General features: G+C 45.2%; 2 protein-coding genes across 2 annotated transcripts; one reads left to right on the top strand and one right to left on the bottom strand.

Annotated features, from left to right (window-relative positions):
- Positions 1 to 8: 8 nt before the first annotated feature.
- On the bottom strand, positions 9 to 11,310 carry Ndufa7 (NADH:ubiquinone oxidoreductase subunit A7). The gene is made up of 4 exons (XM_028859906.2): positions 11,202 to 11,310; positions 10,344 to 10,393; positions 6,123 to 6,272; positions 9 to 217 (listed from the first exon to the last, which is right to left on the bottom strand). Exons 1-4 carry the CDS (start codon positions 11,250 to 11,252, stop codon positions 130 to 132), a joined length of 339 nt encoding a protein of 112 aa, XP_028715739.1. The 5' UTR covers positions 11,253 to 11,310; the 3' UTR covers positions 9 to 129.
- A 15-nt stretch (positions 11,311 to 11,325) lies between these two features.
- On the top strand, positions 11,326 to 13,333 carry Rps28 (ribosomal protein S28). Its single transcript, XM_028859907.1, has 4 exons — positions 11,326 to 11,450; positions 11,540 to 11,587; positions 13,044 to 13,177; positions 13,264 to 13,333. The coding sequence occupies exons 1-3, from the start codon at positions 11,412 to 11,414 to the stop codon at positions 13,164 to 13,166; spliced, it is 210 nt and encodes a 69-aa protein (XP_028715740.1). The 5' UTR covers positions 11,326 to 11,411; the 3' UTR covers positions 13,167 to 13,177; positions 13,264 to 13,333.
- The last annotated feature ends 85 nt before the right edge of the window (positions 13,334 to 13,418 follow it).

The raw sequence follows: 13,418 nt of genomic DNA, 5'->3' as shown, positions 1-13,418 counted from the left end.
AGACAGAATAGAAGTAATGTGAGCTCTATGTATTTGTTATAAATTAGGTCATGCTCTCCCCAGAGGAAATCCAAGGAGGAAAAGTAATCAGGTGGCCCTGGGAACCCGGCAAAGTAGCTTGGGGCAGTGTCACAGATATGGCTGGTCCTTGGACAGCTCCCACATCTTTATTGGAGGAGCAGGCGTCACTGCCTTCTTAGTGGCTGCCACAGCTGAGCTGCAAGAAAAAAAAAACTCCACTTAGAGGGGGTCTGCAAAGAACACTGGAGAAGGATCTTTTTGTTTATTTGTTGTTGTTTTAATTTTTTATTGAAAATAAATTTTTCTATGCAATATATTCTGAGCAGTTTCCTCTCTCATCTCCTCCTAGAATCTCTCCACCTCCCCCACCCATCCAACTTCATGCCTTCCCTCTCTTTATAAAACAAGCTGGCAAATAAAGAAAAACAATAAAACCAAAAAAAAAAAAACCCACATGTACACACACAATAGCACACATAAAACACAAAATTGGAAACCATAATACATAAGCAAAAGACCTGTAAGGTTACAAAATACCCAAACAAAGCATTATGAGACAAAAAATCTCCAAAAATACCACTGTTTGTTTTGTGTTGGCCATCTACCACTGTGCATGCGGATTGCCCTAAGTGTAAGTTCTTATGCCCAGTGAGACTCCACTGGAGAAAACTGATTTTTCCTTTGCAAGCAGTTGTCACCTGGAAACAAGTTCTGGGTTAAGAATGGGGCCTCATATCCAGTTCCCCTCTCAGTGCCTGGACCCCATCTGGCTTGAACCTGTTCTGGCCTTGTGCACTCTGCCACAGTCTCTGTGAGGTCATATGTACGTCAGTCCTGCTGTGTCTGTAAAGCACTGTTTCCTTGATGTCTTGCATGTCCACTGGCTCTTTCAATCTTTCAGCCTCCCCTTCTGCACAGTTCCCTGAGCCCTGGGTGTAGGGGGGTGGGGAATTTGATGATAGCATCCCAAATAGGAATGAGTGTTCCACTCAATAACACTGTCTGGTTGTGGTCTCTGTATTAGCAATGGGGAATGACCTTAAGCGCTGAAGTTACTTGGCCTTTCTAACCCATATTTCCCTCGTTAGTAAGATGGTCATGCCCACCCCAGTACAAACACACCCACTGAGCTTTCTGGATATGGAGTGCAGAGGGCAGGTATCTCAGAATGCCCAATCCTTCCCCAATGAATACATGCTGGGAGCTGGCATGGGCCATGAGAAGCTTCCGTCAGCCTGCCCTGACACCAGCCAGAACCTAGCCTGGGATAGCTCGAACCCTCCCTTTCTACTTGTACTCCAGTGTGGACAGACTCCAGAGCTCCAGTGTGAACAGACTCCAGAGCAGGATGCTGTGTGTTAAGTCCCACAGAAACCTGGCATGGATAGCTGAGGTACCTATTAACATATCAAAGCCACATTGGAGCCAGGCTCCCTGGGCTCTTCTCAGCATTTCTACCCTAAACCTCTCTAGCCCCTAAGCTTCACCTCCCTTCTCCCAGTTTTCCTTTCCTATATAACCCAGCCAGTTCCACAAGTGCACTCATGGGTCGACTCTAGGTTCTCCTCTCTTTCCTGGTCTTCTCTCTTCTCCTCTCTCACTCTCTCCTCTTATGGCCCGGTCTATTCTGGCCATGTTTTGTCTGTACCTTTCCAGATGCCTCTAGTTGAATTCTCACTCATATCTATAATTAAAAAACCTTCTCCTCAACCACATCTAGGAACAGTCATGTCCTCATGTTTATTCACTGGGTAATGGTTGTCCACTGTCCTTCCTCAGGTAGTGAGTAACACACAAACACTCAATGGCAGGTGCACACAGGCACAGTACTAGTGACTTAAGGCCAACCCTTGAGCTGGCGGAGCAGAGTATAAAATGTAAAAAGACAACACTAACACTTAAGCCCAGACTGGGCTACATGGGGCAGGGGGGGGGGGGGGGGGGGGTGCTTAAGTGGCATGCACCTATAGTACTTTAAAAAAAAAATCTAAAGCAAGCAACTAGATCCCCTGAGTCCGAGAGTTCAAGGACAGCCAAGGCAAAATAGTAATGTATGTCATTACTATCTAGCTCTTAAAAATATAAAGACAAGGCTGGGCATGGAGACACATACTATGATGGCTATTCTTGGTTGTCAACTTCACTATATATGGAATTAACTAAATCCAAAATGACTGGGCACACCTGTGAGGGATTTCTCTAAATTAAATTATTTCAAGTGGGAAGACCGACTTCTAACCTGAATCTTTGAGGTAGGAAGATAAACCTTTGGGTGGGACAATCCACCTTTAATCTGGACCACACCTTCTGCTGACAGCCTATATAAGGACATGGAAGAAAGAAACCCTCTCCCCTTCCTCCCCTCTCCCCTCTCCTCCCCTCTCCCCTCTCCTGTCTCTCTCTGTCTCTCTGCCTGCCTACTTGCCTGCCTGCCTACCTGCTTGCTTGCTTGCTCTCTCATTAGAAAGTCTGGCATTAGAGCCTACTTTGGGATTCCAGGCTATAATGAAGAGGAGCTGAGACATCCAGCCTCATGGACTTAACAACTACAGTGTTTATCTAGCATACCAAAAAGCCCTGGGTTCAACCCCGAGTATCACAAAAAAAAACAAGTGTGATAACACATCCCTGTCAGTACTTAGGAGTTGGAGGTAAAGGAATTATGAGTTAAGTTCTCAGCTACATAGTAAATAGAAAGTCAACTCTGTCTCAAAAAATAAAATAATAAACAGGCTGATGGCTGGGGAGATGGCTTAGTGGGTAAAAGTGCTTGCTATGCAAGCCTGACAAACTAAATTGATCCCTAGGACCCACATAAAAAGCTGTACGTGGTGGTGTGCATCTGTAACCCCAACACTCCTACAAAGAGATAGGAGGCAGAGCCAGCTCATGGGCCAACCAGCCTTTAGCACACAGCACAGCAAGAGAAACAAACAAAACCTTGCCTGAACAAGGTAAAAAGAGAACCAACTCCCAAAAACTGTGCTCTGACCTCCACACACTCTGTAATATGCACACCTATTCATTCTATCTCTATCACTGTCTCCTCTCTTCTCCTCCCCCTCATACACATACACACACCACACACAAAATAAACGTTTTCTGTTTGTTTGTTTGTTTTTTTTGAGACAGGGTTTCTCTGTGCAGCCCTAGCTGTCCTGGAACTTACTCTGTAGACCAAGTTAGACTCAAACTCACAAGATCTGCCTGCATCTGCCTCCTGAGTGCTGAGATTAAAAGCATGCATCACCACAACTGGCAAACTTTTTTTTTTTTAATGTAGGGCTGGAGAGATGGATCAGCAGTAATCCAGCTTACTATCCTTACAGAAGACCCAAGTTCAGTTCCCAACACACACACACACACACACACACACACACACACACACACACATCAGATGGCTCACAAGAACCTGTAACTCTGAAGGGAGATCTAATGCCTCTGGTCTCCGAGGGGACATGCACTCACAGACCTATACACATGTTATTAAAAATAATAAAAAATAAATCTTGGGACTAGAGAGATGGCTCAGCATGGGCTGTTCTTCCAGAAGACTCAGGTTCAGTTTTCAGCACTCACATGGCAGCTCACAAATGACTGTAATTCCATTCCAGTTTCAGGAGACCAGATGCCCTCTTTTGGCCTCTGCAGTTGCCAGGTATGTATATGATGCAAAGACCTATTTGCAGGCAAAACATCCATATACATAAAATAAAAGTAAATTTTTTTTAAGTAATCTTAATTTTTTTGTTTTTCCAGACAAGATTTCTCTGTGTAGGCCTGGCTGTTCTGGAACTTGCCCTCTAGACCAGGCTGGCCTCGAACTCAAGAGATTGCCTATCTCTGCCTCTCAAGTGCTGGGATTAAAGGCATGTGACACCATAACCAGTAAAAAAAAAAAAAAAAAAAAAAAAAAAAAAAAAAAAAAAAAACCTTAAATAAAGAGAAAAAGCTGCGGAGTACCCTGGAACCTCACAGTAAATTGGCTGTTATAGCCTAGGCTATTGAACTCTCTGGGCATCAATTCTGTTCTGCAAGAGTTATCAGAAATCAAGTATGGTATGAACTCTATTCATCAGCTCATTAAGGAAAAGCTATGGTCAAAAGACAAAAGTACAACAAACATACTCTATCTTTAATTGGCTTTTCTTTGTGACCAATTCTTGGTCAGTCTCTCATTCTGTGTGTGCATGCTTCTATGTGTGGCTGTGTCGATGTGTGTGTATGCACGCACGCGTGCGCACATGCATGTGGAAGTCAGAGGAAAACCTCAAGTGTCATTCATCAAGCAACATCCACCCTTTCCTTGAGCAAGGAACTCTGTTTGGTCTGAAATTCTCCTAGGCAAGGTGGCCAGCAGGCCCAGGGATCTACCTATCTCTGCCACCACAATGCTGAGATTACAAATGTACATCTTTTAATCAGCTTTTTTTCCCCCCAGATTCTGGGGATCAAAACCAGGTTCTGCAAGAACTTTACCAACTGAGCCATCACCTCAGCATCTTTTTTGTAAAAAGTAACATGTAAGGAGTGTGGGGAGGGGTGCTGTACGTGAGTACATAACACTTATGGAATCCAGTAGAGGGCACTGAATCCCCTGAAGCTGGAGTTACAGATTGTAAGCCCATCTACACAGGTATCTTGAGAACAGAACTCTGTTCCTCTGCAAGAGCATTACACAATCTTAACCACTGGGCCATCTCTCCAGCCCTTTTTTTACTGGGTCTGTTGGTTTGTTTGCTTGCTTGTTTGCTTGCTTACTTGCTTGTTTGTTTGAGACAGGGTCTTACTATGTACACCAGGCTGGCCTCCAACTTGTAGCCATCCTCAAGCTCTGCCTTTTGAGTACTGGGATGCAAGATGTGTGCCACTGCATCTGGCCTCAGCATCTCATTCTATTTTTTTTGCCTGTGTCTGTGTCTGTGTGTGTGTGTGTGTGTGTGTGTGTGTGTGTGTGTGTGTGTGTGTGTGTGTGTGTACCACTTGCATGTTTGGTACCTGCAGAGCCAGAAAAGGGCATCAGATCCCCTGGAACTGGAGTTTAGGAAAGTTATGAGCTGCCATGGGAACCCTACCATGTCCTCTGCAAGATCAACAAGTGCTCTTAAATGCTGCAATATCACCAGCCCTTTCACCTCATTCTATAAAACAAAACAAAAATTGATAGAGAAGAGGTTGGCTTTATAGACACAAAAGAGCTGAAGGAAACAGAAGCCAAACAAAAAGATTGGTCAGTTCAAAGTTACCTTCCTTACAAAGGCTAAACTACTGGGGACTTCTTTATCATGCCAACTAAAACTAGTTTGCCAGGGAACTGACTGCGATCTTTCACCTGATTTCTCAGAAGGCTGGATAAACAACTAATCTTCACTTATGTGTCTGTTCTGTCTTGGTCTACTGGATCTAGTACAGAAACTCATTCCAGACTAGGGCCTCCTATGAACCTGGTGTAATACTACCGTCATCGTCGTTTAATATAAGGCACCTGAGGACAGGAACCAAATACAGTTTTTTCTCTTGGGTTCCTTTGGAGTTCTTTTAGCATCATCATTACTTTTGGATTAATTTATTGGGGCTAAGGGTATACCATAGCACGTATATATAAGGCAGAAGACAATTTGCAGGTCTCTGCTTCCAGCACATGGATCCAGGGGATCAATCTCAGGTCATCAAATTTGGCAGCAAGTACTCTTACCCACTTAGCCATGTTACCTGCCCCAACTTGTTTTAAGACTGCCCCTAACTATAATCACCTGGAACTTGCAAGCTTCCTGCCTCAGCCTATCTTCACCTTCCCAACACTGGAATTATAAATGTACTACCAGGCCTGGCTTTTTTTAATGTGAGTTCTGGGGATCAAACTCAGGTCTCTGTGCTTAAAAGGCAAGTAGCTTACTAAGTGAGCTATATTCTCAGCCCTGGCCTGAACTCTTGATTCTCTTGCCACAGCCTCCTGAGTATAGGGATCAGAGGCCTGTCCAAACACACCTAGCTGATAAAATGGGATTGTGGAAAGCACCCTTCCACCTACAGGGAAAGAAAGGCCGATGGCAGAAGGGACTGTTGCAGAGTTCTGGGCAGGGAACATTGAGGATCCTCACCTCTCAACTGTCTTGCCCGACACTAGGGCCTTCTGTGAAGACATGATGATTGAAGGAGGCACAACTTCCCGACGGCCATCACGCGTGCAGTAGTAATTGTTGGACAGCTTGTGACTGGGGCCCACAGGGAGCTTAGGAGGTGGCTGGGTCCTGAGGAAAAAGATGTTGGTATTGAAACAAACCTACAGAAGCTCTCACTGCCACAACTCATTTACAATACTAAGGATCAGGAGCTACAAAGAGGGCTATAGGCCAGAGGCATGCCTTAGTACACTATCACACTATATGCCTAGGTCTGGGACCAGAAAGCAAGTAGTAGACACTGATCTATATCTAAAAAGTCTTCAAAGCCAGGCTGAGGAAGTATGCTCCAGCCTAGTTACCCTAAGTCACTATAAAGGACCCTTCCTGAAGTTCCCAAGACAAGGAGAAACCTAGACATGATCCTATCCCCAACCCAAAGCTAAGCTTAGCAGCAGCCTTCCCTCCACCTAAATGTGTTCAGGAAATTAGGCCAGAATGCCAAGCTGTGACCACCCCTTATCCAGCAATTACAATCCATAACACTGAGCCACTGCCCCAGATTATCCGACTGAAGTGGCTTCCCCCAGCTCCCACCCCCCAAAGGCCAGGTTATGGAACTTGTGAGTTCCCTATTATCTCAGGAACCCTTTGAAGAGCCCTGCTGGAATAAAGGCTTACTACTCAAAGAACACCTTGCCCTGGGAACCTGTCCAACTCTCTGTACTTCCTACTACTGTATGGTCTGCTGCCAAAATTCCCTGTAGAGGGAAGTGGAAGAGTTATGTGGAACAAAGCTCAGTCCAGTCTTGGGTTAAACTCTGGGTTTACCAAGAAATCTAAAGCCGTGAAAGGAAAACACTGAGCTTCAAACAAAAGAGGAATTGCCTGGGACAGAGTGGATGACAGTAAAAAGTTTAGGGATTTATTTGTTTATTTGGCCACACTGTCAAACAACATTTTCTATGGCAATTTTAAGTTCTCAAAAATTTGAAAGCCATTTTATTTCTTAAATAAAAAATATGTCACTGTTGAGAGGTAGAAGCAAGAAAATCAGTTCAAGGTCATGCTAAGCAACATGAATTCCAAGTCAGCACAAGCTACTTGAGACTGTCTCAAAAATACAAAAAAAAAAAAAAAAGAACTAGAGAGTGGCTCAGCCGTTAAGAGTGACTGCTATACAATCATAAGGAACAGAGTGCAGATCCCAGCACACACATAACAAGCAGAGCCTTCTCCTGGCCTCTGCATGCACACATGCACATCTCCATTTACATGCCCGGACACATATACACATAAATAAATAAAATCTTTTTTTAATTTTATGTTTTGTTTGTTTTTTCCTTAAGATAGGGTTTCTGGCTGTCCTGAAATTCTATGTAGACCAAGACTGCTGGCCTCAAATTCTGATCCACCAGCTCTGTGTCCCAGCCCTAGGATTAAAGGCCTGCACCACTACGCCTAGCTTAAAATTCCCTAAGATTAGCCTGGAATGGTGGCACACGCCTTTTATCCCAGTACTTAGGAGGCAGAGGAGGGCAAATCTTTGAGTTCAAGACCATACTAGTCTACAAATCAAGTTCCAGGATAGCCAGGGATATACAGAGAAACCCTGTCTCAAAGGAAAGGAAAAAAAAATTTTTTTTGTTTGTTTTTCAAGATAGGGTTTCTGTGTGACAGTCCTAGCTATCCTGGAACTCACTATGTAGACCAGGGAGGCCTTGAACTCAGAGATTTGCCTGCCTCTGCCTCCTGAGTGCTGAATTAAAGGCATGCACCACCACTGCCCAGCCAAAAAAAAAAAAAAATTCTTTTTTTTTTAATTTTTTTATTTTTTATTTTTTTTTAAGATTTATTTATTTTTAAAATATGTGTACAGTGTTCTGCCTGCAGGCCAGAAAAGGATGCCAGATCTCATTATAGATGGTTGTGAGCCACCATGTGGTTGCTGGGAATTGAACTCAGGACCTCTGGAAGAACAGCCAGTGTTCTTAACCTCTGAACCATCTCTCCAGCCCCCCCCCCCAAAAAAAATTCTTAAAATTACAAAAGTAGAAAAGATAGGATAAAATGAAAAACATAGCTGGACATTGGGTACACCACTGTAGTCTCAGTACTCAAAAGACCAAAGTAGGAGGGATGTCCAGACCTGAAGAATAGCCTGGCCAAATAGTAAGTTCCAGGACAGCCTAAGCTACATAGGGATACCCTGTCTTTTGAAGAAAACAATGGGGGCTGGAGACATGGCACAATGGTTAGTACTTCTTCATGCAGAAGACCCAATACTCATATAGTGGCTCACAACCATTCGAAACTCTAATTCCAAGGGATCCAACGCCTTCTAGCCTCCAGGATATTGCATGCATGTGGTGCACAGCCATACATACACACAAAACACCCACACCAAAATAATAAAATAAAAAAATTTTTTTTAAAAGGAAAACAATTCAGGCAGTGGTGGTGCACGCCTTTAATCCCAACACTCGAGAGGCAGAGGCAGGCGGATCTCTGTGAGTTAGAAGCCAGCCTGGACTAGAGTGAGTTCCAGGAAGGGCTTCAAAGCTACACAGAGAAACCCTGTATCAGAAAACAAACAAACAAATAAGAGAAAAACAAAGTAATGCCCAACAAGATGGCTCACTGGGCAAAAATGATTGCCACCAAGCCTGACTACCTAAATTCAATCTCCAGGACTCAAATGGCAGAGAAAGAAGAAGTACTCCCACAAGTTTTCCTCTGACCTACACACAAACACAAACACACACACAAATGCAGTAATTTTAGAAAGAAAAAAATGACAATTATAAAGTTCTAAAAGGACAGACAATATGTGAAACTTAGAATTTGCCTGAAAAACGTATATGCTAAGCCACAGTTTTCATCATCTGTACACAGCAAAGTAAAAAAGAACCAGTCATCTAATGCCAAGACCCACATGAGTCACTAGAGGGCGCCCTCATCCTAAAGAAGCTGCTAGTTCTTGGCCTGTAAGCCAGTACCTAAGTGTAACCTGCTGAACCATCTCCCCTAGAGGATCTCATTGAGTTCAAGGGCAACCTGAGCCATATAACAGTGATCCAAGCCCAATCAGGAATACAGTGTAAGACTCTACCTCTGGACAGGCGTTGTAACACATGCCCAGTCAACCCAGCACATGGCAGGCAGATCAGAGTGAGAGACCAGCTCAGGCTAACTATATACAAAGATCTGTCTCAATAAAATATAAATAAGCCAGGTGGTGGTGGCACACACCTTTAATCCCAGTACTGGGGAGGCAGAGGCAGGAGGATCTCTGTGAGTTCGAGACCAGCCTGGGCTACAGAGTGAGTTCCAGGAAAGGCGCAAAGCTACACAGAGAAACCCTGTCTCAAAAAGCCAATATATATGTGTGTGTGTGTGTGTGTGTGTGTGTGTGTGTGTGTGTGTGTGTACATACATGCTGTATTTATTTCTCTGCAATGTTTCTCCCTCCTAGACAACATCCACATAAGAAGTAAGGATAGGAAGCTGTTGAGATGGCTCACTGTTGCTCTTGCAGAGAACCAGGATTTGATTCCCACATGGTAGCTCATAACCATCTGTATAACTCTAGCTCCAGGAGATCTCATGCTATCTTCTGAACTCCACAGGCACCAGGCACACACATGATACATATAAACTCATGCAGGCACAACACTTACACATGTAAAAATAAATCTAAAAATATTAAGAAAAAAAGACAAGTATAAGAATTTAAGGCATAAATTTATGTGATTAACATTCATGAAGCTGTCCCCAGCACCACATAAACCTGGTACGGTGGTACACTCCTGGAATCCCCGCACTTGAAGCAGAATCATGAGTGTGAGGGCATACTCTGGACTACACGACAAATTTGGGGACAGGTTGGGTGCTCTGTTTCAGATGCTCCCCTTGGCTTCTGCTGAGTTTTCACAAAGAAGCTCATTCTAAACCCAGCAAAAGCCAAGAGGTTGTTTTTTCATTTGTTTTTCAGACAGTCTCTCACTATGTAGCCCTGGTTGGTCTGGAACTCACCACGTAAATCAAGTAGGCCTTGAATTCACAGTAATCACCCTGCCTCTGTCTCCTGAGTGCTGAGAGTAAAAGTTATACCACTATGACCAGCCTCAGATTTAGGGTTGGTGGAAGAACGGCAGGATGAGTTGGGGGGGGGGGGGGCAGCAAGCAAGGCCTGCTCACCGCTTGGCGATCTCCTGATAACGCAGCTGCAGCTTCGCCTGCAGGTCTTGCTGTGGGAGGAGGAGAGAAGAGGTCAGAGAGAGAAGAGGTTGGGAACCCCAGGATTGGGTTAGTGAACAGATGTGATCAGTCAAGATATGGATATAGGCCCTGCAAATGAAGAAAGCTGGGGCAGTGGCTTACAGAACTTTACCAAGTTTTTGAGCCTTTCCAAGATTTAACTTTAAAAGGCTCCCTCTTTTCCTTCTCCCTTTATCTTCTTTAGATATGGGTCAATATACCAAACAAGCTTGCCCTAACATGGAAATTCTCACTTTCTCTGAAGATCCACACACCTGAACATTTGCTTGCTGACCTGCTGTGCTGAATATGCCTTTCTTGGACCCAAACATAAATGGCATGGCTACCTCTCTTCCTCTTATACATCTCCAACCAGGAGCTGCCGAAATCTACAACTTCCCTGGCCTTTTAGTTTTCTTGCGAAACCTAAATACTCTTCCTCGACTTTCCAAAACATGAGAAAACTACGGCCATAAGATTGAAAGCTACGATACGGAGACTAGGGAACTCCGGAACTGAGTGGGACATGGGAGACAAGTGAGGCGGGGAGAGAAGGGCGGGAGAGGAGGAGGGGCAGGAAGAAGCTAAAGCTAGGCAATCTAAAGCCGAGGTATGGAGACAAGGGAATCCCGGTAACCCGATCAGATAACACTTAGGACCTTGAGTCCCGGACTAATGGAGTCACAAATTGAGGAATCCTGGACTCTCCACTGAACTAATGAGATGTGAAGCGGTAGAAGATTCGGAGGAGCACAGAACCTAAATCCTTCCCGACCACAATCGGGCCGGAACACTCACTCCAGACGCCCAGTTCCGCAGCTGCTGGATAAGGCGAGTAGCGGAAGCCATGTTTCTTCCGCTCCGAAGGACGCTGGTGATGACTCTGCCCCCGCAGACTGCTGGGTAGCGCGAGCGCTCTCGCGAGAACGGGAGTCGAGCGTGGTCACGAGCGTGTTATAAAAGCGCTTCCCTGCTCACGTGACCCCTCTCCGCCAGATCGCCGCCATCATGGACACGAGTCGCGTGCAACCCATCAAGCTGGCTAGGGTGAGGTGACTGCAGGTGTTTAGAAGCCTGGATAAGGAGAAAGAAGAGAGCTGGGTCTGTCGGATCTAACTGTCCCTTCTTTCCTGCAGGTAACCAAAGTGCTGGGCAGGACCGGCTCGCAGGGACAGTGCACGCAGGTGAGCGGGTGGGGACACCCGGACTACTTCCTGGGGTCTGAGCCCTCCTAAATATTCAGTTACTGCTGGACTTGGTGGCCTTTAATCCTAACTGTTAGGCTTACTGAGGATAGGACTTAGTAGCCAACCTGAATACCTTGAGACAGTTTGAACGTCTTATTTTTAAAAAGGTGGAGTGGGCTGGAGCTGTGTGTCGGTAGTAGACTGGCTTGGCATACGCAGAACCCAAAGACTGGATACTGCACTCATACTAAAATTTCAGATGCTAGCCCACGCCAGTAATTCAGGGAACCTAAGACAGGCAGATACCTGGGAGGTTCCGGCAGGCTTAGGCTACAGAATGAGTGAGATCTAGTCCCGAAGAAAGCTGACACTTGGCTAGCATGCAGGACTTTGGGTCCCCTGCACCACATAAAGCAAGAATGGTGGGGTATGCCTTATATCTTCTTAGGAGACCAGCCTGGGCTAGAGATGCCTTGACTACTCCTGGGGGGGAAAAATAATCTGGTTTATACTCAAGTCTCCTATCGTAGGTTACTGAAAAGACTGAGGTAGGAGAATTCCGTATTTCTGGGCCATCCTGGCCTAGTCTTAAGCGGGAGGCCCAAAAATAGAAGCCTAAACACTGGAGGTGGGGAAGAGGTATTTTGGGGTGGTGGAGTAATTCCAGAAGGATCAGGAATTCAAGGTAAGCCTGGGCTACAGGGTAAGACCCTGCCTTGGTTTGGGTCTCTTTGATCTCAGCACAGAGGAAGGCTGAGTTAAAGGCTAGCCAGGGCTACAGAGTGAGACCCTGACTTTAAAAAAAAAAAATTATGCCAGGCCTTTAGTCCCAGCACTCAGGAGGCAGAGCCAGGCAGATCTCTGTGAGTTCAAGGCCAGCATGGTCTACAGAGTGAAATCCAGGACAGGCACCAAAACTATAGAGAAACCCTGTCTTGGGGGGGGGGGCATAAATTAGGTGTGCTGTTGCATGCCTGTCATCCTAGCAATTGAGGTAGAGGCAGGCATTGGAGCCATTCTGAGATATGAGAGACCTTATTTTTGGAGAAGGAAAAAGACACATCCCTTTTGTGCTCCGGTTACCCAGGATCTCACAGACCTTCCAGCAATTTGGCTGTGCAGCTTTTTCTTAGGTTCTGATATAAACCCTTTAATTGTCCCAGGTTCTTGGTGGTGGGGGATTTATTTGTTTCCACTTTATATGTCTACCACTTGATAATGTCCAGAGATTAGAAGAGGGGGATCAGATTTCCCCTGGAGCTGGACTTAACAGGCCAGTAGCAAGCTGTGGGTGCTGGGAAATGAAGCCAGATTCTCTGAAAGATCAAAAAAGCTCATAACTGCTGAGCCATCTCACCAGCCCCTACCCCAAGCTCTATTGTTCTCTGGATCCATATCACCTTTCCACCCCACTAGTAAGTAGCAGCACTTAATTCTTCTAATGGGTCCATAGGTGCGCGTGGAATTTATGGATGACACCAGCCGCTCTATCATCCGAAACGTCAAAGGCCCCGTTCGAGAGGGTGATGTGCTCACCCTATTGGAATCAGAAAGAGAGGCTCGGAGGTTGCGCTGACCTTGCTGCTGGTGGGTATATGGCAACCCCTGGGAAGAACTGCTGCTTGCTGGGAGTGGGAAAAGGTTCTCTATTTAATACTTGGGTCTGTTCACAGGGTCCTGGATATCCAACACTTGGCCCATGATGACCTGCAACTATTAAATAAAGCATTTGTATTGTTTTAACTCGTCTTTTTCCTCTTGAAGCCTAGGCTGGTCTAGAACTTGGAATCTTTCTAGTAAGGTTTCTCAGGGTAGTGTCTTTGCTTTA

The sequence above is a fragment of the Peromyscus leucopus genome, chromosome 22, assembly GCF_004664715.2.
Source record: "Peromyscus leucopus breed LL Stock chromosome 22, UCI_PerLeu_2.1, whole genome shotgun sequence".
In the NCBI taxonomy this organism is placed as follows: domain Eukaryota; kingdom Metazoa; phylum Chordata; class Mammalia; order Rodentia; family Cricetidae; genus Peromyscus; species Peromyscus leucopus.
Note: the sequence above shows the minus strand (reverse complement) of the source record. Positions and strands in the feature narration are given on the sequence as shown.

What these genes read in the sequence shown, in the direction of transcription:
- Rps28 (XM_028859907.1), top strand. Translation starts at nt 11,412, where the DNA reads ATGGACACGAGTCGCGTGCAACCCATCAAGCTGGCTAGG. An exon ending in AACCCATCAAGCTGGCTAGG is followed by an intron (nt 11,451 to 11,539) that starts GTGAGGTGACTG and finishes TCTTTCCTGCAG; the next exon opens with GTAACCAAAGTGCTGGGCAG. An exon ending in CGCAGGGACAGTGCACGCAG is followed by an intron (nt 11,588 to 13,043) that starts GTGAGCGGGTGG and finishes ATGGGTCCATAG; the next exon opens with GTGCGCGTGGAATTTATGGA.
- Ndufa7 (XM_028859906.2), bottom strand. Translation starts at nt 11,252, where the DNA reads ATGGCTTCCGCTACTCGCCTTATCCAGCAGCTGCGGAACTGGGCGTCT. An exon ending in TGCGGAACTGGGCGTCTGGA is followed by an intron (nt 10,394 to 11,201) that starts GTGAGTGTTCCG and finishes CTCCTCCCACAG; the next exon opens with CAAGACCTGCAGGCGAAGCT. An exon ending in TATCAGGAGATCGCCAAGCG is followed by an intron (nt 6,273 to 10,343) that starts GTGAGCAGGCCT and finishes CTTTTTCCTCAG; the next exon opens with GACCCAGCCACCTCCTAAGC.